Here is a 24,547-nt window from a genome sequence, read left to right as displayed (position 1 = left end):
GACTGGCCCAGGGGCCGCTTTACCTGTCTGCCTTGACGGAGAGGCATCTCGCTCTGGGCCGGGCCCCTGACCGCCCCTGTTCCAGCGACAGCCGTGCGATGGGCTGAGTGCTCCTCTTGGAAGGAGGCTGCTGTATGGTCTCCTGTCTCCATCAGTTCCTCTCCCAGCTGCAGGGTGGAGCGGGGTTGGCAGGTTTGAGAGCCGGGTTTCTGCACTGCCTTCTGGCGCTCCTGGCTCAGCAGGGCTGCAGTGTCCCTGAAACAAGCAGCTGCAGCAGGCAGTCTCTCTTGAGGCTGGACTAGTTCTGGGCCCTTGGACGTGCCCTGCAGCCCAGCCTGGCCCCACAGGGACAGCACCAAGCACAGCAACTGCTGTGACATGGGGGCAGCGGAGCAGGAGCTCTGGGCTGGCGCAGGCGCAAGCACGGACACCGCGGCTCCGTTTGTGCAAACATCAGGGCTTTGCATTTATTAACATAGTCTCCTCACAGACTTTACATCCATTTAAAGTTAGAATCTACAGATGTTTAACAGAACACAAAAAATATATCCTTAACAGCTCGTTAAAAGTCCAATATGAATGAACAGTTCTATTCTACCTGTAGCTGCAAGAGTCCAGCGCCCCCCCCACCCCTCGGGGCCGGGGGCTGGCTGGCTGTACAGTCTCCACTTGGAAGGACACCATCGTGGACAGGGACTTGGACACACGTAACAAATCAGACAGACGCGGGATCCGTTTGTGCAGTCAGCTCCACCCTCGTCCCGGTTCTGGAGTCCGACGCCAGGGGAGGGCGAGAGGCCTGGGTACTTTGTACAATGTCGTTTCCCTTCCGCTCTGAGCAGAGCGGGGTCTGGAGTGCGAGAGCCCTTGAGAGGGGGTGGAAAGGCCTCCCCCTCCTTCGCTGGTGTGGGGGCTGGCAGGAACCGTCGCCCCAGGAACGGGGCGCTGGGGACATACCTGGTGCCTTCAGGGGGCAGGCGGCTCGCCCTGCAGCAGTCAACAGTCGGGGTGAGGGGCCATGCCGCTAGGGCCAGCCCCGGAGCGTCCGTTGTCATTTGGCACGAGGCGGGGCAGGGCCACGGAAGGACCTCCCAGAGCAGGGGGGACCGCCCCTCTGCAGGCTGTCCTGGGACGGTGGCGGAGCAGCCCCCAGACATCCCTCTGGGGGCAGGAGCCACTGACTGGGACGGCGCAGGGAAGTGCTCTAGCTTCCACCCCGGGCAGGCCCTGTCCTAGCACGCAAGGCTTTCCTCCATGTCAGCCCTGCCTCTACTTCCCTCCCCGCAGCTCAGATGCTCTCTGCCTTGCTGCAGAAAGGGGCAGTGGGCGGCCAGCGCGCAGATGTGACCCTGCTGCGGGGCAGAGGGAGCCAGCGCCCACCCGTGTTTGCCTAGCACCAAGGTGCAGCGAGGCAGCACCTCCACCCTCCTCGTGCCCGACCAGAGCTGGCACTGGCATGGCGGGAGCAGGGTCGCCCTGTCTCGCGCCCGCAGGAGGAAGGCAGCTGCTGCTGGCTCGGCTCCGCCCAGTGGCTGCCCTAGCGGCAGTGCTCGGCTGGAGAGGAACATGTGCAAACAGCTAAGGCAAAGGCCCAGACGAGGCCGGCGGGGACAGGCAGTCCTCCCACGCTTGGCACTAGCAAGGCCCCAGCGCGCTCCTGGGGGACCTGCAGTGATCGTGGTGCCTCAGGGCGACCCACCTTTGTGGGGGCACGTTGCAGCTGAGGGCAGCTGGTGGACAGGGGAGGACATGGGCGTCCTGCTCCCAACGGCCCCACTCAGCTGCAGGCTGGGGCACAGCATCCTTCCCCACAGGAAGAGGAGAAACGGGGAGGGAACCACAGTGCTACACAACAGACAGGCAAGAAACAAAGGCCAGGGCCACGGGGCAGGCCACAGAGCACCTAGGGGAGACGAGTCCCCTCCGCTCCCAGAGCCAAGGCTCACCGGGGGAGCACAGTCCAGTCGCGGGGTCCAGCGGGCGCACAGGCAGCAAGGCAAAGCGGAGCTGGTCGTCGCCGGGAGCCCTCGGCTTCCAAGCGGCTGAAGCAAGCCGACGCCGCGCATGCAGGCACGGGGACGCGCACGAGACAGGCACTGCCAGGAGGTTTCGAGCTGGGCGAGAGGAGGGGGCGCCAGGCGGGCAGGAACAGTCCGGGGGGCAGTGGACCGCGGGGGGGCACCCATGCCCGCAGCCGTCACGACCTCTTCTGTCGACCGAATATACATAGAACGATTCCTGAACACAAAGGTACGTAAGACACGACTACTGTACAGGGGGGCACGGGGCTGGGCACGGCGGGCGGCTCCCACGGTCCCAGGAGCATGCCGCTCTCCTGCCAAGGTGTGCCCCGGCCGCGCTGCCCCCGCGGCGGGAGGCCGGGAGTGTTCGCAGCGGCGCCGCCCAGCGCCTACACGTCCGTGGAGAAGTAGAGTGTGTTGCGCTTCAGCTCCGCAAAGGAGATGGGAGGATGCTGCAGGTAGTAGAGCAGAACCTGGACCTGCCGGAGCGGGAGGAGAGCGTCAGGGCCAGGCCTGCCCCGAGCCCCCAGCCCCTTGAAGCCCAGGCTAGACGGACCCAGCAGCCCTGCCCCATGAGGCACGTACAGGCAGGGGCTGGACTGCATGCATTGAGGCAGGCTGCGTGGAGCAGGCAGGAGCATCAGCTGCCACGCAGCCAGCCCAGCCAGGACCCCGTGGGAAGTGCCAAGTCGGGGGGTCGTGGCATGGGGTGGGTACCAGGGAGCTGGCAGCAAGCCCCGGTCCTGCACAGCGTGTCCAGCGGGGAGTGCTGGGGGCCCGAGGAAACGCATCCCCCCTCCTCCTACCTGCGCCATCACATCGTGGGACCAGATGTCGGAGGCCAGGGTGGGGTGCCCTTTGCTCTCCCCCTCCGAGGGCCTCAGCAGGGTGGGGCCGAAGACCGTGGCCAGGTTGTGGAGGGACATTTTGTTGACAGGCTCCTTCTCGGCAACCCTGCGGGGATCGGGAGTGCGTGAGCCACTGCGGGGTGCAGGCATCGGCCCCGTGCCCGGCTGGCTCTCCCGGGCAGAGGGAAACCGCAGCAGGTGTGGAGCTCCTACCTCCCCTCCCCAGCCCCTGGCTTGGCCGCTGAGCCTAACATGAGCTGGCCCAGCGCCCGGACAGCTTTGGCCGTCTCTCCCGGAGAGCTGGGACCTGCCCGCACTGTCCGGCCGCACGGCCCGGCCCCCTCTGCCCAGGGAGCAGTGGGAAGTGGCTCTGGGAACAGCCTGGGACCCCCAGCACCTCCTCCTCCAGGCTCTGCAACCCCCCAACCTTGCCCAGCGCCAGGGAGACCAGGGTTACAACACGCCACGGCAGAAGACAGCTGCGCTCCCCCCACGTGGGCCCGGCCAGGAGAGCAGATGTGGGAACGGGCCGTGCCCAGCTCCCCGCCTGGAAACCGAATGGATTTTCCTTCCAGGCTCCTCCGCTGCCCCCTCCCCCCGCCTCCTCTGTTTACTTTGCGCCAAACCAGAGAGCAAAATGCCTCTGGAGCAAGTAACACGAGCCGCTCGCCCCGTCCCGGCCCCGCGTGCGGGAGCCCAGCGCCTTCCCCACTCCTGGGTCCTCGGCAGAACAGCGGGTCACGGTGCCATGCGGGGGGGGAACCTCACACCAGCAATGCACGGGCATCAGTGTCGGCGGGGTCTCCTGCATGCACGGCCCAGACCCTCTGGCTGATCGGCAGCCGCCCTCCTGCCTGGCCCACAGGACCCCAGGGCCGTGTGTGCCCCCGGCGGGTGCAGCGGGGCGTTACCTTTTCAAGTGTTCCAGCAGGAAGAGGAAGGTGATGAGATTGGGGTCCGGCAGCGAGCGCAGGAGGTGCATCATGCAGTTCTCCTTGGCTGCGGGGTCCGAGAGGGCTGAGGACGAGGAGGCGGTGCTGAGACAGGCCACGCACCCACCCCTCCCGCACCCCACCCTCCCCTTGGGGTGGGAAGCAGCCGGCTCCGACTGCCGGGCAGTGCCCACCGCCTCCGGGACTGCAAGGAGGAAGCCTATGGGAGACGCAGCTGCAGAGCCTTACCGATGCCCTCCATGAAGGCAGGGTAGAGCCGGTCAGTGAGGAGCGGTTCTGGCAGCTCGCGGAAGTACAGCTTGAGCGTGCCAGCGATGGCGTTGATGTCCATGTCACTCAGCATCACCAGGATATCCTTGTTGTCTGCAGAGACCATGCTGAGCGTCACGCCCGGCTTACCCCCCCATCTGCGTGGGGTACACCCGGCAGGGCCTGGCCCACACTGCCCCTAGTCCAGAGCTCGTGTGTCCCAGTGCTCAGTGCCAGGGAAGGGAGCACAGCTTGTGACCAGTGCCCGGCCCCAATACCTGCCCCTCTGGGCACACGGGGGCCTTCCTCTGCCTTGTGCTTTCTATGGGAGACTGAACACAGGGCACTGCTCCTGGGTGCTGCTCAGCCCCCCAGCCCAGCGGTGCCTGCAGCGCTGGCAGGAGGGGATCCCGCCTGGCAGCAGGCTCTCGCCCCCACCCCCAAGCTGGTGGGCACCAGAGGAAGGTCTGTATTACAACCGTGGAGCAAAGCAGGGCAGCGGTGCCCTTTAAGACCTGCTGGCTGGGAGGCTGGGGAGCAGGGAGGCCCGGCAGGGTCTGGCACCAGCTCTGCGCGGGGACAGCCAGCTCGGAGCTCCGGGAACATGGAACAACTTGCAAATCGGCTTGCAAAGCTGCCCTGACTCAGAGTTTCCTCCAGTGCCGGCCAGGCAGGGAGCGGCTGCAGGAACCAGGGCAGAGCGAGCAAGGGCTGAGTGCCTCGGCAAAGCACGCAGGGATGGGGGGCCCTGCCATGGCTGCCAGGCCCCAGCTGCAAGGGCCCGTGTTCTGTCCCCGGTGCTGGGCTGGAGCTACAAGCCGTGGCTGCTCCCTGCAGATGGGTGCGGGTTCCCTCCACCTGCCTGGATGTGGCAGTCGTGTTACCCCAGTGCACCCATTTTTGGCCTTTGTGCCCCTCCAGTCGCACCCGCACGCCCAGCATCGTCACAGCTCTGGGGAGATGCAGGCCACAGGGGATCTGCCTCCACAGACTCTGGCCAAGGTGCTCCCTCCCCGTGGGGGACTCTGGGCCACGGAGCCAGGGGGCTGGGCCCCACCAGGGGAGCGGAGCCAGGAGCTCATTTGTGCCGGGTTTAAATCCCTTCCCTGCGCCCCCCACCTTTGCAGCGCTGACTCACTGGCATCAAAGACGGCCTTCAGTGCCTGGATGTCGGTGGCGACCCCCGAGATGCGGTAGATGCCGACCTCCTCGATGCCCCTCTTCTCCACCTCCTCGATGCACTGGCGCACGATGTACGGCACCTTGGAGCGCTCCCGCCTGGCGGGGAGAGCAGGGCACGGTCAGCACGGCTTGCCTGGCATGTCTCCACCTGCCGCGGCTCAGGCCCCTGCAGTGGGCAGCCTCACCCTGCGGGACCGGGGCATCTGCAGGGACTGGCCTGGGCTCACCCCTGGGAAAGCCAAGTTGGAGCAGGGACATGGGGAACCACGTGCCCCATCGCCCCTCCCGGGAAAGCCCCACACTCACTTTGTCACGACACTGATTTTAACCCCAAAGACGCCGGTCTGCTTCTTGGACGGGGTCCGCTTCAGGCTCATGTCGCGGCTCGTGAACTTCATGGAGAACTCCACTTTGATCTGCAGGCAGAGGTGGAGCGTGGTCAAGGTGGGAAGGCAGCTGCCTCAGGCAGGGGCCCTGGGTTGTGTCCCCTGGGCCCAGCAGGGGCTAGCTCTCGGAGAAGCCCTGACCCCATGTCTGGGCAGGTGTCTCCGGTGTGACCTCCAGGACAGTGGCCTCGGAGAAGCAGGACCCAGCCAGCCAGCGGAGACAGGAGCCCCTAGGGAGGGGGCTGCCTTGCTCTACAACACAGAGCACCCCACTGCGGGGTCTCCCTGCCCCAGCGCGAGCACCCACCCCGCCCCTGGGACGTACCCCATTCATCTCGATCACGTCCATGTGCCAGTTCTTGGTCTGCACGGCCTGCGGATCCAGCTGCAGGGAGAGACGGGAGGTGCTGACATCCCCACGTGCCCCACAGGAGCAGGGGACATTGGCAGCGTGGGGGCCCCAGGCGTGGCAGCTGAGAGCAGGAGGGGTCTGTGGGGAGGCTGAATGGGGGCGAAGGGGCCGGGAGCTCGGCCAGCATCTCTACGGGGGACAGCAACCCACCGGGCAGCAAGGCTGGGATAGTCTCAGCCAGAGGCATGCAAGGAGAGGGGTGCTGTATTCAGACCCATCTCCCCCCGCGCCGGGCAGCCTGGGCAGGTGCAGTGCCGGACCCTGCTGCAAGCGGCCCCACGGCCCCGGAGGAGCGGCGTCCCCACGCAGCCGGGCTATTTCTGGCCGTAGCTAAACAAGACAAACAGACCCGGGGCAGCATTTTCCGCAGAAGCCCGGCTCCGTGCGCCACGGCTATTTATAGCTCCTGGGAACGGCGGGCTCTGCTATTTCCGGCTGGCAGAGGACCCCGGCCAGCTCCTGCCCAGGCCCCACGTTCCCAGGGACCTGGAGGCGGCTGGGGGCCACCCTGATGCCGGCGCTGCTGCCCAAACAAAAGCCTGGGGGGCAACAGAGACACGACGCGTGCATGGCCCAGGACAGTGGGGAGCAGCGCAGCCGGAGCGGGGAGGTGACAGCAGGGACCAAGCCAGGCTTGGCCATGCAGCTCAATGCGTCCCACTCTCCAGCTGCTCCCCGCTCTGGCTGCCAGCGCTGCGGGGAGGCTCCCAGGTGGACAGCGAACAGGTGCACGCGAACCCGGGCCCCTGGCGCAGCACCCAGTCCGGGCCTGGGGCAGGAGTGTGGGTCCTGCCGGGTGATGATAGAGCTCACCCGACATCTGGGGACAGGAGCCCGGCTGCGGCGCTCACGTGCAGTCCAGGGGGATGCCACAGCCAGGCCCGCGCTCCCTGGGACAGGCTGTTCCCGCTGGCCTGGGGGCAGCATCCAGGCCTCCTCTCCCCCTCCCCTGCCCGGGAGGCAGACCCTGACCGTGGAGGAAGGGACAGAGCAGGGCTGGGAGGCAGCACAGCCAGGGGCCAGCGTTCCCCCAGCTGCTCCTGTCCTCCCATGTGGGAACCAGCCCTCCGGCCGGGGGGTACCCGAGGAGCGCTGCGGCTGGCAGGGAGCCGGGTAGGGCATGTTTCCCCCGGCCTCCACCCTGACTGCAGAGCTGGGTCACGAGGGCAGTGCTTCCAGCTATGGCACAGCTGGTTGCACGGTCCACCCGCCCCTGCCAAGACGGGGTCTCTGCCCCCACCCCCACTTCACAAAGCTCCCAGGACACTGGCTGCCACGCCATGCCGCACCGCGCCACGCCATGCCACAGTGCATCATGCCATGCAAAGCCACAGCACGCAGGAGCAACCCCCACCCCACTGCCAGCCAGGCCCTCCCCAGAGCCAGCCGCACAGGAGCTGCGGCCGCTCCGAGCCCCGTCGAGGGACCCTGCCTGTGGCTGGAGGCTGCGGTGCCGATCAACTCTTGCGCCCTGCCCCACGAGCCCGGCTGAGCACGCCCTGGTGCTTTTCAGCCAGACCTCGAGTGCAAGAAATGCCGGGGCCAGGGAGCAACAAGCCGCCCGGGACCGCGGCCCTGTCCCGCCGCCAAGCTGGCAACGTGGCCGCCTGGCTGCATGGGCCGCGGCACGGGGAGCTGCAGCTCTGCCTTGGGGGCAGGGCTCCTCCAGCTCCCGCATGACCCCGAAGGACCCCAGCCCCGCAGCGCAGCCCCCCCTAGCCCTGTAATCTGAGCCCGCGGCGCTGTGTGAACTCGAGCAAGGCTCCTTCCCCGCCCGCTACCCCCCACCCCAGCCTTTGAAGTCCCTCGAAGCCCACATATGGAAGGGCTTTCGCGGGCCCCCAAATGCAGCCTTTATTAAAGCCAGGTTAGCATCCTGCTAGTGCCGGGGGCCTGCCCCGAGAGCCAGACGCGTTCCTGCACCCCCACCCATGCCCGCTGCAGCAGCCCTGCCCAGCCCCGCTGAAGCAGAGACTGGCCGTCCCGGGGCGCCTGCAGCGGCGCTCCCAAGCACAGGTGAGGGTGGGGAGCATGCAAAGGCACCGCGGTCCCCATGCGGCCGAGGCAGCGCCCACCCCTGCCCACACAGCCCCGTCTGGGAGCAGCGCAGCCACCCATTATCAGCAGGGTCTGGCAACAGCGCAAGTATTTTGCAAACCAAATATCTGGACGGCGACTTCCGCCTCTGTTGCAGGAGGGCTCCCGGCCAGCCCAGGGCACCGTGGCCTGGTGGTGGGCTGCAAGTCCTGTGAGTCAGACCGTGCCGGGGGGCTGAGAGCTGGCACGGGCTGGGGACCCCCCAGGGTCTCAGCCACAAACCTGTCCCCTCCACCCAGTGCTCTGGGGAGGTGCCAGGGCCCGGTGCCAGACACCGGCCGTGCCAGCTTGGCAGCTGCTGGCAGGAGCAGAGTGATCTCGCTGCACCCACGTGCCACCACCCCCGGAGCAGACCGGCTCGTTGGGTTGGTTGCTGAGCAGCTCGGGGACCCCGGGGTGAGTCGGTGCCAACCTGGGCCGGGAGCCACCTGTGTCGCCCAGCTCTGAGCAGGGACAAGGGCAGGCAGGGGCCTCCGGGGCCACGGAGCCCAGCCCAGCATTGGCAGCCGCCGGGGAGCCCACGACATCCCCCACTCCAGCCCCATGACCAGCCTTTGGGATCGAGGCTGCAGAGCCACGGCGGGAGGGACAAGGGCACTGCCCATGCCTGCCACAGCCATTTCACCTGCCATGCAATAGGAGCCGGGCTTCGTGCTGGCTGAGCCTGCACCTGCACAGCCCCTGGCAGTGGCAGGTCCAGCCAGTGACCCCCCGGCCCGTGCCCTGACTGAGGACCTGGTATTCGCTGCTAAGATGTGCTACGGGCACGCGGGATGCAGCCCAAGTCCTGACAGACAGCACCGCCTCACCGGCACGGTGAGAAGCAAGCTGAGAAGCTGGCACATGCGTGTGCGTGCACACACACACACACACGCTTTGTGCTTAGGGCCCGGAGCCATCTGCAGCCTCCAAGCAAACACGGAGGATTAAGGCCGTTCTGCATCTTCCAGACAAGTCACTTTCTCCACGGCCGCCCCGCCAGGACCAACCCCTGGGGAACTGCTGCTGCGGCCCCTGGGCTCTGCGCGCAGCCAGGCAGGGGAGGCGCTGGGAGCCCGGCCTCGACCTGGCCTCCGGGCAGGCGCTAAGTGGGGCTGGCACCCTGCAAGGAGCCTGCATCGTAGCAAAGCAAACGATGCTCCCCCGTGGATGCATCCAGCGGAAGATGGCAAGACCCCCGGAGTCCCAGCTTAGGCCGGCACAGCGGGCCAGGCAGCTCCGAATCCTCCCCTGGGAGGGGCCTGGCCACGAACACGCTGGCAGCACAAGAAGTAGGTTAATGCTCTTGCAGCGTGGGTGTGGAGCTGCTGGGACATCCCCGGGGACCATGAGTTCAGACCGCAGGGGCCCCGAGACTGGGCCCGCCGCACCCAGCAGATGCCAACCTTTATGTGCAAGCTGCTCCCAACGGCTCAGGCCAGGGAACCGCCATGGCATCGGGCAGCAGCTGACACCGAGACCCCGTAGGCAGTCAGCAGCCCCAGGGGATGTCCAATGCCAGTGTTTCCCACCTGACATTGCTGAAACGGGCACGTGCCCGCAGGCTGACTGCCACACACTTGCCCTCCGTGTCCCCTTCCACGTGCCAGGTGCTGAGCGAGCTTGGCGGGGAGCAAAGGGACGCAGTCCCAACACCAGCACCGATGTCCGCTGTGTCCCCTCCACCACCTGGGGAAGGGGGCAGAGCACGGTCCTCACCCAGGAACCCCCGGTGCTGCAATGCACGGACACCAAGCAAGCATCTCCCGCCCTGCCCTGAGGCACCGGCCTGGGAAGGAAAAGCCCCCAAGCACCCCTGCGAGCTGCATGCAAACCTGACCCCCCCGGCACCCCGCACCGGGCCCAGCGAGGCACCTTCTGGCGGAGCAGCTTGCTGCGCACGCGGCCCCAGAGCCGGGCGCCCGTGTTGGGGGGGCGCTTGGCCCCGGGCTCGTTGCCGGCCTCCAGGCAGCAGTGGTCCAGGCGCTCGCATGCCGCGCTCAGGCTGCAGTCCGGCTGCACCAGCACGTCCGTCATCGCTGGGAGCTGGTGGCGGGTCTGGGAGCGCGGTGCTGCCCCTGCCCCGGCTACAGCCTAGTGGCACTGGGGGGCACCCATGGCACTGGAGCCCCCAGCCGGCAGGCCCCGGGGCTGCAGGAGCAGGCAGGCGGCGGTGGCTCTGGCTCCGGCAGGCATCTCCCGGCAGAGTGCGAGTGAGCCAGGCGGGTGCGAGCAGCCAGCCCCAAGCAGCCCTCCCCTTCCAAGGAAGTGACTCAAAGCAGCCCCCCCTCGCACCCGCACCGTTAACCCCTCCCGTGCCACAGGGGAAGGCTGCTCTGCCCCCCCCAACCAGCTGCTGCAGGAAGTTTGGCTCAGCCCTGTTGTTAACTCCTTCCCAGCCATGGGGGGAGAGGGGGGTGGCTGCCCCCCACCCGTGCCAGCATGCGGCAAGGCCCTGATGCACCTGAGCAGGGGCGGCAGTGTCAGCCCAGTGCTCACATGCGTGTGCAGGAGGTGCGGTGCCCACGTGTGCGAGTCACAGCTCTGGCAGGGGGAGGCAGGCCCGGGTGCCCCCACCCCCAGGGAGACGTGTGGGGTCTCAGGCTGCAGGGGAAGGTGGGGGGCTCTCCCTGCTAGGAGCGGGCGATGCACAGCCCCCCGCTTTGGGGGATGCTGCAGCTCAGGATCAGCCCCCCAGCCAGGAGACCCGGCAGGGTTAGGCTTAGCCCCCCCCGACATGATACCCCCCCATTGCTTCCCGCACCTGCAGTGTTCCCGGCGGTGCTCGTTGCCACAGCAACCCTGGTTTCCAAGGGGGGTGCTTTCCTAGCGGCGCTGCCACGTGCCGCCCCCGTCCCCCTACGCATGTCCCACGCATGCCCCGCTCGCACCCGCTGCGCCCATGCTCTGCCATGGCCCCGAGTCCCCAGCCCCCTCCCAGAGGGGAGGCAGGACCCCACCGAGGGTCCTGCTTGCGCCCGGCACCGAGGGTCCTGCCCGCGGGCGAGCGAAGCCCTGCAGAGGAGCAGCCCCGGGGGGTCTGCCAGGCGCCAGGGAAGAGGCGGCCGAGGCGCCACCTTCGCACGTTGCGAGTTCCCGATGGGGCCGCGGGGAGCGCAGTCGGTCCCACAGCCGACATCTGCTTCCCATTGCCGACTTCCTGCCTCGGGGGCTCCGCACGGGCCCGGGCGGCTGAGCTACGGCGCCTGGGGGAGGGGTGCAGCCGGGGCACGGGGGGCACCGACTCCCCCCGTCTGCTGGGCCACGCTCGGGGGGTCCCGGGGGCGCCACGTGGGCTCCACGGGCCACGACGGGTCTGGCTCCGAGCAGTCGGGGGCACAGCCGGGATCCCTGCCTGGGAGGATCCCCTGCCCCCAGCCTTACACACCTGCGGCTGCCGAGTCCAGGAGCCGCCGACCCCGGCTCAGCTCCTCAAAGAGCTAGTTGCAACCAGCCGCAGCCCCCGAGCACAAAGGGCTCTTGTCTGCGGCCCGGCAAGGGGAGCGTGGTGGCCTGGGGAGCTCCAGCAAGTGCCCTCTCGTGCCCAGCCCAACCTCCTGAGGCTGGATGCTGCGGCCTGCACGCTCCACACCCTGCGCATGGGCTGCCGGCCAGGCGCTGCTCTGGGGGAGATGCGCTATTCTGAGGGCCCCCGGCCATCCACCCCCCTGCCGCCCCTGGGACACTGCCGAAGCGGCTCCCCAGGCAGGCCAGACCCACCAGCCCCTCCCTGGGCGGCCCGTGGACCTGTCCCTGGCCCAGCTCCCATGTCCCCAGACCCGATGGCTGACGCGTGTTTGTTGACACAAGGCTATTTCTGAGCCAGGACCTTCCCTTGCCCTCCAGATGCTGCGGCCTCCTCGCTCCAGCCAGCGCCCTGCGGCTCTCCAAGGGCAGCCAGGGCCTGCGCCCTGTTCCTGCCACCCCCAACCTCCCCACTTGCCTGGGCAGGACCGCACGGCCCCGAGCCCCGCGTGGGTGGGGTCTGGCTCCGCGCTCACCCCCACCGTCCCGGCTGCAGCATTTCCGCATCCCTCAGCTCCCCAGGGGCCGGACGGCACATGCATTTTCCCATGGAGCGGGTAGGGACGGACCTGTCCCATCCAGGATGGGAACAGCCAGCTCCGAGCGCCGGGATGGGCAGCAGGAAGGTGCCCTGCCCTGTGGGATTGTGGGGGGAAGGCCCCATGCTTTCCCATTTGCTGTCAGCTCTGCCGGGGCTTGGGGGAGCCTCTGCCTTGCTGCAGGACCAGGAGCTCCCTTTCAGCCAACTGCTCCTTCAGTGGCATGAGCTGCCCAGGCCTTGGCCCAGTGGAAGCCATCCCTAAACATGCCTGGCTCAGGCCATCTCAGCAATGGGACCAAGCTCGTCCTGGGGCAGGGCCGAGAACTCCACCCGGCCACGCCTGCCCTACGCCACCCAAACGGACACACAAAGCACCTCTGGCTCAGGGATCATTCCCAGCCGAGAAGCCGCACGGCGGCTGGCTCTGGGCATGCCAAGCTCACGGCCACGTGTGCCTGTGCCCAGCCCAGCACCAAGGCGCAGGCCACGGAGCCAGCACTGGATCCCCCGCCCGGACAGCCCCTGCCCTGCCGCTGGTTGTGCCCAGAGCTCCAGCCTCCTGCCCTAGCCCCGCGCCCGGGGCAGCCAGGAGCTCGCTACCCTCCCCATCACACAGCTCCGTCCTCCCTCCTGCATCCTCCTCAGCCAATCCAGGAGACCGAGTTGTTGCCCTAGCAACTGGTTGCTATAACAGCAGCAGGGATGAATGAAGGCTGTGCTGCTCAGGACAGATTGCAGCACATGGTGGAAGCAAAGGTGGGGCGTGCTTCTCGCCCGGGGCAAAGCACGGGGTTGCAGGGAAGCTTGTCCAAGTGAGGAGCAAATGAGTACCACGGGCCGGGGCAAACCAGCACCCTCCGAGCCCGGGGCCTGGTGCTGGGAGCCCACTGGATGGAGGGCAGGCAGCGTGCAGGACAGCCGCCCCATCCCACCCCGATCCAGGCACCTCCCTTCTCACACGTCAGCCGGATCCACAGCCAGAAGAGCTCCCCATCCTGGCAGCCTGGCCTGCGCTGGGTGGGGGATGCCTGGCAGGGAGGCAGGCGGGCCGCCAGCGCACAGATGGCTTTGGCGCTGGAGCCCGGCAGATCCGGCGAGCGCCAGACAGAAAGCGCGCGGCAGGATGTCCCAGGCGGGGGCGGTGCAGGCAGGGATGAGGGCCATGGTGTCCCGGGTAGAGACCGGCTCTGCAGCGGCTCCGGATTGGGACCGCGCCCCGCACGGGCTTACCTGGATCTGCCCCTTGCCCATGATCTTGTCCACGATCTCGTTGTTGTCCTTGTTGACCTTGGTCTTGTCGTAGCACTTCTCGTAGCAGAGGATCCGCAGCGACTGGGAGCCCTCCAGCTCGATCTCGAACTCCTGGCCAGCAGGAAGGGAGGAAGCAGGGCCGAGTTATGGGAGGGCAGAGCTGGGCACCGAGGCTGGATACGGAGGGGAGGGGAGGGGAGGGGAGGGCAGGGAAGTAGGCCGGTGGTGGCACTAGCTTTTCTGATCCTGGGAGCAGGGCTCGGGCTGGCTGGAGCCAGGGAAAGGGGCTCTGGTCACAAGAAATCCAGGACCTGCCCAGCCGGGGCAGAAACAAGGGGCCATGGCAAAGCTGGGTGCGTGGGGAGCCCCGAGCTGGAAGAAATGTGGCTGCAGGACTCTGTGCAGGACAATCCAGGGCTCAGGACCCGGGGGCCTCGGCAGAGCCAGGACGGCAGGGTTGTGAGCTCCTGCCCATGCCCAATTCCCCGTCTTGGCACCTCTCACTCACCTCGTTCCACTGAGGCTCGGCCGTGTCCCGAAAAACCCTGGTCTTGGCTTTGCTGACAAAGTACCCGAAGGAGTCCACCTCCAGTGTGCAGTACAGGTCTGGGGGAGGAGACGGCAGGGCTCAGACAGACAATCGAGGGGATCCTTGCTGCACCCTGAAGCCCCTGGGACACCCCAGTGGGGCCACATGGGATGGGCAGAGACAGGAGCCCCGGCAGAGCTCCTGCGGGGCAGGGCTACCTTGGCCCATCTCCACACCCGTGAGGCATGGAGAGCCTGGGGGAGCAGCAGAGCCTCCGTGCAAGGGCCAGACCCCGCTCCGTGCCCAGTGAGGGGAGCTGCAGCGGGGTGGCAGGGGCAGGGCGAGGCGGGCACTTACTGGCAGACTGTTTGAAGCCCGTGGCCGAGTGGACGATGACGTGCAGGAAGCCATAGAGCCCCGGGGACTCGTCATCTGTGGCACGGAGAAGCACAGGCGCTCATTAGGCTCATCAGGCCGCAGTCCCAGCCCCAGAAGCAGGTAGGGTGCTGGCTTACAGCGCCTGGCACCAGCACCCCCTCCCTTCCCCGGGGGCAGCAACTGAATGCATCCAGCTCCTGGGTCTGCCAGCATCTGCTGCATGGGGCAGCCTCAGGGCTGTGATGCCACCATCACCCATCATAGCAAGCTCTCCATGCTCGAGCAGGATACAGCCCCACAAAACCTCTGCTTAAATCCTTCCCATCCCACTCTCCCAGGGCCAGCCCTGCTCTCACAGCACCACCTAGCGTCAAGCAAGGGCCATGGAGCCTTGAGGCCACGGCACATGAAAGGCAGACCACACATGGCCCTGCCCTGGGCTGGGAGCAGAGACGCCCATGGGGCATTGCCCGTGGCACGCAGGGCCCAAGCTGGGGACGAGTGAGGAGCTCCAAGAGGCACTTACCCAGGACACAGGGCTTCCCCCCACCCCCAGCCTTCAGCCAGGAGAGGACAGAAGGGGGCTGCAGCAGCACACAGCCGCAGAGAGCCACAACGCAGCCAGGCCCCGGAGCCGGCCAACACTCCCCTTGCCTGCGCTGGCTCCTGGCCCGAGCTCTGCACCCCCGGCCGCCCCCCAGGACCGCGGGAGGTGCTCACCATCCTTATTGCTGGTGACTGGGATGTTGTGCACCGTGCGCAGCTTGAAGCAGGACCCCGTGAGCACCTGCAGCTCCACCGAGCTCAGCACGAAGGCCTGGAGGTCTGCAGGGGACAGGAGGGTGCGGGTCAGCACCAGGACACAAGTCCCATGGGCACGGGCTCTTGCAAGCGGCCACAGCCTCCAGCGGGCCTCCGGGGCAAGAAACGTGAGCCCCACAGGCAGCCCCTGCAGACACCCTGGGAGGACAGGATCAATGTCTCCAGAGCCTCACCCTTCTTCTGCAGCTTCTGGATGGCCTCCCGCCACTCGGATCGCTCGTAGTCGGAGGAGAGCAGGAACAGGTAGCTCTGGAAGAGACAGGCAGCGTCAGGGCGGGAGGGAGAGGTGCTGGCCGGGCAGGGACAGAGCCCCCCAGAACCCAAGCGGGTGCCAGCCCTACCTTGCCGTTGCGGTTGTGAATGCGGAAGGGGATGGTCGGCGAGTTGAGGAGCAGCCAGAACTCATTCTCGAACATCTTCTTTTTGAGGCGCTCGATGGCCCGGCTCTGCCCCTTGCCGGCCTTCTGCAGGGAGGGAGCAGGGAGTGCCGGGGCCAAGTCAGCCCGGCTGTCCCGCACTGACCCCCAGCTCTGCACAGGCTGCAGGCACCACGGCCCCGAGTGGCCCCGGCCCGGCCCAGCGGGCGCTCACCTCCTTCTGCACCTCACTCTTGATGACCGAGATCTTCATCTTCATGTCCTCCAGCTCGTGGTCGGGGATGGGGTGCACTTGTGCGCACGGCTCCGTCTCCTCAGGCGCTGGGAAGACCAGGTCGGCCAGCGGCACGTACCACTTGCAGTCGTATTGCTGGTGCTTTCTGCGGCCGACAGGCAGGCTTGAGCCGGGGAGATCCCAGCCAACACCGGGCCCTCCCAAGCAGCCAAAAATAGGGCCCGCATATCCCCACCCCTACCCCAGCCCGTGCGGCCCTCACCCCACACCCGTCTTCTTCAGCTTGGCACAGAGCAGCACGTCGGTGAAGAGGAAGACGTGGCGCAGCTTTCGCGAGCCCTCCGACACCTCCACCAGGAAGCCGTCCTTGACCAGCTGCCGGGCCTGAGGGTACAAGCCGGAGCTGGCGTCAGCAGGGGCAGGGGTCTCGGTCTCCCTCACAGACTCCCCTGGGCCCAGGCCCTTCCCTGACCCCCCACTGAAGGCAGCTTCCAGACCTGCAAGCTGGGTAACAATTGCAAACTGCAAACGAGGTGAGTCTGGGCCCACTGCGCCAATCTTCCTCCACTCCCATCCCCATGCCTGGGTCCCCCATTGCTGCCTCTGCTGACAAAGGGCCCCAGCTGTGGAGCCAGCTCCCAGCCCCTTACCTCGCCCTTGGGAGTAGTGACGGCCGTCCGCCGGGGGTCGATGTCCTCATTGATGCTGGACAGGAAGTTCTGGGAGATGCGGAGGGCATCCTGGAGCAGCGGGTAGTCGGGGTGGTCGGCCGGCGTGTGCTTGAGCAGGTCCTGGGAAAGGGACAGGTGGCGGTGAGGGGCGAGGGCCAGCAAGGCACCCCCAGCACGGGCCCTGGGAAGAGCTGGGGAGACCCCAGCCCATGTGGGGCTGGGAAGCAAAGGCCCCTTCCTGGGAAAGTGCCAAGCTGCCTGCTGTCCCCAGCAGGAAGCAGCCCTGGCACCAACCCTCACCCCAGGCGAGCAGGTGCCATACTCACATGCAGGACCAGGGTGCTCCGCATCACACGGTCGATGGGCTTGTACAGCAGCGCTGCGGGGGAACACATGGCCGTCAGGTGGGGGTGCCAGCCACAGCTCGCCTCAACCCAGCAGGTCCAGGGCCCCCCTCACCCCTGCTCAAGGCTCCAACCCCCGCAGCATGTCCCAGATGCCTGTGCCTGGAAGTGCAGACCCCAGAGAGGCGCTGCCTATGGCACAGCCAGGCTGTGCCCTTCAAATTGGGCTTCTGCCCAGCCCCTCCTGGGTCCCTACTCGGCAGGCCTGGGGGAGCAGGTGCATGGCGGCATGGGGCCGCATGGGAGACGCTGCCACGCGCAGCCTAGAGGAGCGCCATGAGGCTTCCCATGCATGGCTCTGCCCGTGTCCGTGGCTCCTGGCACTGCTGGGGGCAGCAGCAGCCCGGTGCCAAGCGGGGGACTGGGGTCCAAGGAGGGAGCAACCAGAGGTTTGCCCTCGGTCAATGCAAGGCAGCGTGTGCCCGAGGCGGCACCCTGCCCGACTCCGAGTGCAATGCAGGCGGGGAGATCCCCGCAACACAGCCTGTCTGGGCTCAGGACCCAACAACAAGAGACCCCATGCTAGAGCCACCCAGGGCTCAGAGCCGTAGTGCAGTAATGCCCACCCCGGTGCCCAGCCCCGCCAGCGCTCCCGGCACAACAGAGTCCTCTCCGCAGCAGGAGGAGACCCCAGCAGAGGGAACAAGAAGCTGTGTATCCACACGTGGTACTGTCCGGCGCACAACATCCCCTCGTCCCCCAACACCGGGATGCAAACGGTGCCTTGGGGGTGAAGACTGTGTGGTCAGCAGCCTCAGGGACCTGTCCCTTGCAGGCACAGGATGACCCAGCCTGGCCTGTGCCCGCACCCTGGCACTCGGGGGCAGAGGGGTGAGGCCTCCCAGCCCCTGCAAAGGCTCCAAGCCCTGGTAGCTTGGGGGCGTGGGCACAGCCCAGGAGCTCGAGGGGAGGCTTGCATGACTGTCCGAGCTATTTATACCCAGACGCGATTCAGCTGGCTTTTCCCTTCCACTCCCACCACTTCCCCAAACCAGCAGGCACAGGGAACTGGTCCCCTGACCTCCCAACTGACTCATGCAAAGACTCCCAGCCAGTTCCCCTGGGGAAGGGGGCTGAGCCCACGGGGCAGGCATGCTGCCGGGCAGGGCCCTCACACCCAGGCTGGTGTGGTGGGATGTGGGGGAGACAAGGTGTCTGCTCCCCACCCCCTGGGAAGCAAATGAGGTGGGGAGTGGGATACAGCTGACCCTGCCCAGTGCCACCCACCAGCTCCCTTTCTCCTGGGCTGTTGCCCAGCAAAGCCTCTCTGAGCCCAAGAGGGGAGTGACAACGGAGGCTCCCGTGTCTGTCGGATCGGCAGACGGTGGCAGGGGCGTGTCCGGAGCACCAGGCACCTCGCAGGCTGGACGCCCAGCAGCCAAAGGGCCGGGGCTGTGGTGGGAGTGGGAGAGGAAGGTAGCTGGATGCGCGCCCCCCCCCCCCGATCACTAGCCCACAGGCATTCCCAGCTGCAAGCACCCCCATGCCCACGGGCTGCAGGTGGAGCAGGGCACTGGGATGATCCAAGGCACCCATGCCCAGCCCACACCCTCTAACAACCGTGCCCCTGAACCCACCATGCCGCCTGGAGACCCCCGCCCTCCACCCCACACCCCTTTCCCCCTCCCAACACCCTGCCCCAGACCCCCTGGTATCCCCCCAGCCCCCCTTCAGCCAGATCTGCCAGCTGTCGCCCTTCCCAGGCAGGAGCTGCTCGTGCCACGATGCAAGAGGAGCCGCCCTCCGGCTCCTGGAACAAAGAAACTACCAAGTTTGGGCAGCCGAGCCCAACGCTGCGTGGAGGCAGCACCTGTGGGCACTGGGAGGGGGCACCCCCAGCCCTGGCAAGGCTGGCACCCCACTGGCAGCGGTACCACACCCCCCGGACCCTCCGAGCAACCTCCTGTGAATGCCACCCATCGGCGAGCCCCGACGGAGCCAGAGCAGGACAGGTCAGCCTGCACCCCTGCCCGCAGGCAGCCCGCGCCCCCCATGCTCACCGTAGGTGCAGTTACAGCAGAGCCGGACGACAAGGAGGATTTCCATGGCAGCCCTGTCTCCGTGCAGCCATGTCTGCCGGCTCCCTGCCTCCCCTCGGCAGCTCAGCCCGGCTGCAGCCTGGCCTCCCTTACACGCGGTGGGCAGGGGGAGGGGTTGGGGTGGGGGGGCCTCCCGACGCTGCTAGCATCCTAAGGAGGGGCGCGGGAGCACAAAGGGCTCGCTTCCCGCACATCAATAATTCACGCGCTCTGGTCCGGGTCGCAGACAAAGGCTCCCGCGCGCCCCCTCCCCGCGCGCACGCTCGCTCGCCGCGGTACCTTCCATGGTGACGGACGTGTGGCTCTCCTTGGAGTCCTTGGGGCCCTTCACTTTCAGCTCCTGCCGGGGGACAGGCTGGTTAGGGCATGCTGGCTGTGGAGGATGCTGGGGGGCTCTAATTCCCCTCCTGCTGCCTCGGCTGGGGTCACGCTGGAAGCTGCCTCCCTGCACAGGCTCCAGCAGGACAGGGGGGCCTCCTGGGCATCTCTCAAGCCAGGTGGGCATGCCAGTGCCAGGGCACAGGTGCCCCCTCATCCAAGACAGCAAAGGTGGGGCAAAGCCCGACCTGGCCTGTGCAGCCCCCCTTGATCACACAGCGGTCCCCAGCAACCCGGGCAACTCGTACTGGGTGCAGAAGCCGCCTTGGGCTGAGAGCCACTCCGGACACACCAAGACCCACTGGTGCCAGGCTGAGATCCCAGCCCCGCATCTGCACCAGACTCTGGGGACGATATCCCCAGAAATACCTCGCGGCCAGGACCTGGACTGCACAGCAGGGAGCACCCCAACACCCCCAGGGCAGAGCTGCCTGCCCAGACTCAGGGGTCCAGGTCTTTACATGTAAAGACAGCATCCAGCTGGCACACAGGGTGCTGGAGCATGCTGCATGTCATGAAGGAACGCTCCAGAGAGCCCCAGGCTTGGGTCAGGGCAGGGACAGCACCACCGCGCAGGCTCCCCTCCACACCGGCCACTGCCGGGCTCCCCTCCAGAAGGGTCCTGGGGGCCGACCCAACTGGAGCGGGGCCTCACGGGCCTGGTTGTTGCTGGAAGCCGGGCTTTGCTGGGCTCTGGTCAGGCCAGCACTGGCCCAGCACCCTCAGTGCCCGTCAGCACTGCTAGGAGCGGGCACGGAGCTGGCTCCTCTTGGCCCTGGACAGCTCACCTCTGCTAGCCCCTCCAAGGCCTGGGCTCCCTGCTAGCGTGACCCAAAGAAGCCAGCCCAGAGAAGGCACGGCTTGTCCAAAGCTCACTGGGACACCTCGCGGTGGAGGCACCCCATAGGAAGCAGCCCCAAAAGCCCTTTCACTAGGGACCCTGCACAGAGAGTCACGGAGGCCCCACAGACACGGGAAGGGGACTGGGGCTCCAGCGCTCAGACCGGGGGTCCCTGCCCGTCGTGCCAGGTACTTCCCGACAGCCCCGTGCCTGCCCGAGGGATCTGGCCGGGAGGGGAGAAACCACCGCCCGCCGGCCCCGCGCACCTCCGAGATCTTGTGGAACTGGTTGTTGCTCTGGCTGCACTTCTCGGCCGTCTCCAGCGCAATCTTGTAGTTGTCCACGAAGGCCTTGTACACGCCCAGCTGGCTGGCCTGCGGGGAGCAGCGCCGTTACTGCGATGCCCCGCCGGACGCCAATCCCACCATGGCCTGGCATGGGGACCCCTCCGCTGAACTGCTGTCTTCAGGGGTTTCCACGGCCACCCACCCAGGCAATCCTGGCTAAAAAGAGGGGCTGGTGCCCAAGGAGCAGCACACACAGTGGGGGAGCCCAACTCTGGCCAGGCAGTGAGGTGGGCTGGGACGTGGCAGGCTGCTTCACGCTGGTGTCTGCTGCCCTTGGCATTTGCCGCTCCCAGTGGGCGCAACTGCCACCATACCAACCACTCTCCTCCTCTGCCCGACCCACGGGTAGGGGGGTCCGCGTCCCCCCATAGCACGAGTACAGACACATCCTCAGCTGGCTCGACCCCTCCTTCCTGGGCCACATCCCTGGAGGGGCAGCTGCGAGGTGTGGGCGATGCCAGCTCCCCCCCCGCGCTCACCAGCTTCTGGAAGAGGTGTCCCATGGTGACGCTGCTGTCCCAGTGCTGCACCTTGGGGCAGAGGCTGTCATAAAACTCCTTGTGGATCTCGTAGATGTCCTGGATCTTGTAGAAAATGGTCTCGATCTGCTGGATGGTCAGCACCGGCTGCGACGTGGTGGCTGTGGCCTTCAGCGGCTTCATGGGCTGCGGGGAGGAGGGCAGTGAGGATGTGGGTGCTTCACAGCTCCTGCCCTCCAGGCCCCTGGACAGGGGGAGTGTACACGTGTACCATGCACGCGTGGCACCTACACCTGCTGGCCCATCTCCATCACATCTGGTGCCCGGGTCTGAGTTTGGGTCACACCACAGCCAGGCGTGACCCTCCCTTCCCAGCTTCATGGGAGGGTGACGGGACAACAGGAGATCCCTGAGCTGGGATCTCCCTGGAGCATGGAGGGAGCCCAGGCCGGGGGTACCGGCAGGGCAGGGCTTGACCTGCACCTCGCCCCGGCCCCCAAAGTCCACACGCACGAGGGAGGGAAGCCAGGAAGCAGGGAGATAGCGTGGGGCCTGCAGACGGTGCCTGTCAGTTCCCACGTCCCTTGGCACAGACTTCCTCATTCCCCAGGCCTGGGAGGACTGTTCCCTGTGCCCCAGGATGTTACATAAGAGCCACCGGAGCCTGGGGGGCCAAAGCAGCCAGGACCGGGCTACGAATGCTCCCAGAGCCTGGCTCCAGCAGCGAGCAGGGGGAGACGGTGTTGGACCCCTGGACATCGGCGCCTCCGCTCTGCACCCTCTAGGGCCCTTGGAGCGAGACCCCAGGACAGGCCCTGCCTGGAGGTGCCAGATCCCTGCCCCGTGACCCCCCACCCCCAGCCCTTGCTCACCAGCAGCAATGCCTCCAGCTGGTTGATGTAGATCTCCTCGCTGGCCAGGAAGCCCGAGAGCACCAGCTTCCGCATCTCCAGCCCCTTCCCGGCATCCTGCTCACCCTGCAAGGGATGAGAGACATGTCAGGCACCGCAGGGTGGCCACAGCCTCTGGGGGGGGCACGCCTGCCCCTGGGGAGGAACCTGCCCCAGCCCGAGGGAGGCCGGGCCACGGGTCAGAGCCCAGCCCAGCCTGGTCCTGGCATCACTCCGAGGTGTTTGCAGTCTCACAGGGAGCAAAGTCCACCGTGTCTGGATGTGAGTCACCAGCCCAGTGGAGAGGGGATGCCCCTGCCACACCTGGCAGGTGCACGCCAGCTGCCCAGGCCACGTGCGGCTCTCTCCATGGGAGGAGCACTAGGCCGAGGCCCAGCTGTTTGCAATGTGTCCCCTGCGCTACGGGAGGGACAGCCCCTAGGACAGCCAGCACCCCACTGCTGAACACCTGGGCAAGATCCAGGCATGGACCCAAATGTCCGGGGCCCCAGCCAGGCTCTCCCCAACCCCACAACCCGAGCACCCGGGGGAAGTCGCATCTGGTCCAGCCCCCTGCTCCAGGCAGAGGACGACAAAACCCTATGGAGTGGGCCAACCTGACCCACGGGATAAATTCCTGCCTGGCCCCAAGGGCAGGAACTGGGCTGATCCTGGTCCAGCGTGCCCAGATCTGCTCGGTGCCAGGAGCTGCCCTGTGACACCCAGCTGGAGCCCCCGTCCCCTCCCAAGCGGCTGGCACTGCCCAGCGGGGCTGACTTTGGCTGTGGCAAGAGCCCCACTCCCTGCACAGCCTTCACCGTGGGCTCCGGGGGCCCCGTGGCACTAGGGGAAAAGCCAGGCAGGTGCACATGGTGCAGCTCCAAGGCAACACCTGCCCTGCACCGAGCTGGGGGCCCCACGCAAGCCGGGCCAGGGGAGGCTCCAGGAGACAGGCGGAGGAGGCGCGCAGCCTCCACGGTGCTCCCGTGCTGCAGGCGGCTCCCGCCGGGGCCTGCTGCGACCTGCCGCACCAGCACGCCTGCTGCCAGCCCCACCCCGGTCCCCACTGCCTCCCCCGGGCAGCTGTCACGGGGACAAGCCCTCCTGCACCGGGACACCGGCCAAGGGGACAGGCCAACCACAGCCAGCCCGTCTGCCCGGGAGTCCAGGCTGGGCGCCAGTCACCTGGGAGTGACCGGGGGCCTGGCCGCGGACGCAAAGCAAGGGCGAGGGCCCAGCTGGCCCCACCCCGCCGCGGCTGCCACGATGCCCAGAGGAAGCTGCTGGCAGCCCGGGCGGTTGTGCCAGGAAGTGCTGGCAGCTCTGGCACGGGAGCAACCCTCCGTCCCCCGGGGAGGACAGGGAGCTGGGGGGAGAGGGGAGCTGTCTGCCAGCCCCCCACCACCCCAGGGAGGATGCTCGGGGTTGTCCCCCCACATCGAGCATCCTGCCCGCCTCTGTACACCGGCCCCCGGATGAGCCTGTGCCTTTAAGGAGGACTTGGCTGTGGCCTGACGCGGGGTGGGGGGGCAGTGGTTGTTGTGTGCCTGCTTTAAAACTCATGCTCTTCCTGCTTCCCCGCAGCAGGGCGAGTGTGGGGGACAAGACAGAGCTCCCCATGGGTCCCCCTGTCTGGGACAGGGGCCTGGGCCTTCCTCCCCCGGCCCGTGTCCAGGAGCAGGGCCCTGTCCCATGTCAGGTCACGGCCAAGGTCACCTGCGCTGTTCCTCGCCAGCGCTGCAGCCCGAGTCCCCCGTGGGCTCAGGGGACCTGGCAAAGGCTGTGCAGAGAGTCAGTGGCAGAGGCGGCCCCAGCACCGCCCCCTCCCCACCCCGGAGCAAAGGACAGACACAGCTGGGCAAGGCACTGACCAGGCCGAGCCGTGTGCAGCCAGAGATGGGGCCGTACCCCTTGTCCCCCTCGGGCAGCACTCGCACCCGGATGCCAGCAATGCCCCCGAGTCCCGCTCCCTTCTGCGGTGCTCGCCGGCTCACGCACGGTGCCCTGTGCCCCCTGAAACAGTGGCAGGACAGGGCAGAGCCACACGCCCCAAGCCTGGCAGGCTGTGGACCCCCGCCACGGAGCACAGCGGTGCCCCAACCCTCTCCCCGTGCCTGCAGATGAGGGCAGTGCACACGCAGCTGGCACACACCACACCCCCCAGGCAGGCGGACCTGGTCTCACCTTCTCGGAGGCCAGGAAGAAGGACCCCGGACTGGGGCTGGTGGGGGTGCCTGGCTCGGAGTCTTCCTCACCCTCCAGCACCTTGTCCAGGTACCCGATGGCCTCCTCCTCCTCCTCCATGGCCAGCCCAGCCACAGGGGCCAGGGGAGGGGAGCCCCTAGGCCAGCAGCCCGGCGGGGCCTGGCTCAGCCCTGGCGCCCAGCCGGAGCCGGATGAAAGGAGCCATTCTGGGAGCCCCGGCGTTCCCGCCTGCCCCAGCAACGCTGCAGAGGCCCAGGGCAGAGGAAACCCACGGCAGCCCCAGCCTCTGCGGAAGCGCCGGGGCTGTCAGAGCCGGGGAGGGGGGAGCAGGCCGATTAACCCTTCCTGGCTGCTCTGCCGGCGCCCGTGCCTGCCTGCCTGCCTCGCAGCTCCGCCCTACCCGATGCAGGAAATGCACGTCTTGACGGCCTGCCTCCCGAGGTGGAGCCGGTCCTTCGCGTGTGGTCAGCGTTGGGTTTTTACAACCGGTTTTGCAATGCAGAGCAGC

The 24,547-nt window shown here is 67.3% G+C and overlaps 1 protein-coding gene across 6 annotated transcripts in view; it reads right to left on the bottom strand.

The window, feature by feature from the left end:
• Window positions 1-437: 437 nt before the first annotated feature.
• ABR (ABR activator of RhoGEF and GTPase) overlaps window positions 438-24,547 on the bottom strand; it is a 40,851-nt gene continuing 16,741 nt past the window's right edge. For 3 of the 6 annotated variants that reach the window (XM_059717491.1, XM_059717490.1, XM_059717492.1), the window contains 21 exons: window positions 21,817-21,921; window positions 20,945-21,130; window positions 20,385-20,492; window positions 19,179-19,239; window positions 16,783-16,835; window positions 16,436-16,576; window positions 16,048-16,169; window positions 15,765-15,930; window positions 15,515-15,637; window positions 15,347-15,422; window positions 15,072-15,176; window positions 14,331-14,405; window positions 13,953-14,050; window positions 13,424-13,555; window positions 5,965-6,024; window positions 5,560-5,669; window positions 5,210-5,349; window positions 4,051-4,185; window positions 3,781-3,886; window positions 2,828-2,975; window positions 438-2,500 (listed from right to left, as the gene is read on the bottom strand). In XM_059717491.1, the coding sequence (XP_059573474.1) occupies window positions 2,411-2,500; window positions 2,828-2,975; window positions 3,781-3,886; window positions 4,051-4,185; window positions 5,210-5,349; window positions 5,560-5,669; window positions 5,965-6,024; window positions 13,424-13,555; window positions 13,953-14,050; window positions 14,331-14,405; window positions 15,072-15,176; window positions 15,347-15,422; window positions 15,515-15,637; window positions 15,765-15,930; window positions 16,048-16,169; window positions 16,436-16,576; window positions 16,783-16,835; window positions 19,179-19,239; window positions 20,385-20,492; window positions 20,945-21,130; window positions 21,817-21,921 (2,340 nt within the window). In that variant the 3' untranslated portion in view covers window positions 438-2,410. Of the gene's footprint in view, window positions 2,501-2,827; window positions 2,976-3,780; window positions 3,887-4,050; window positions 4,186-5,209; window positions 5,350-5,559; window positions 5,670-5,964; window positions 6,025-10,002; window positions 10,345-13,423; window positions 13,556-13,952; window positions 14,051-14,330; window positions 14,406-15,071; window positions 15,177-15,346; window positions 15,423-15,514; window positions 15,638-15,764; window positions 15,931-16,047; window positions 16,170-16,435; window positions 16,577-16,782; window positions 16,836-18,860; window positions 19,117-19,178; window positions 19,240-20,384; window positions 20,493-20,944; window positions 21,131-21,816; window positions 21,922-24,018; window positions 24,450-24,547 lie in introns of those variants that run through there. The other 3 variants (XM_059717493.1, XM_059717494.1, XM_019491899.2) reach the window with 3 other exon arrangements.

Source organism: Alligator mississippiensis, chromosome 14 (assembly GCF_030867095.1).
Source record: "Alligator mississippiensis isolate rAllMis1 chromosome 14, rAllMis1, whole genome shotgun sequence".
Classification (NCBI taxonomy): Eukaryota; Metazoa; Chordata; order Crocodylia; family Alligatoridae; genus Alligator; species Alligator mississippiensis.
This window is presented reverse-complemented; position numbering and strand designations above follow the sequence as displayed.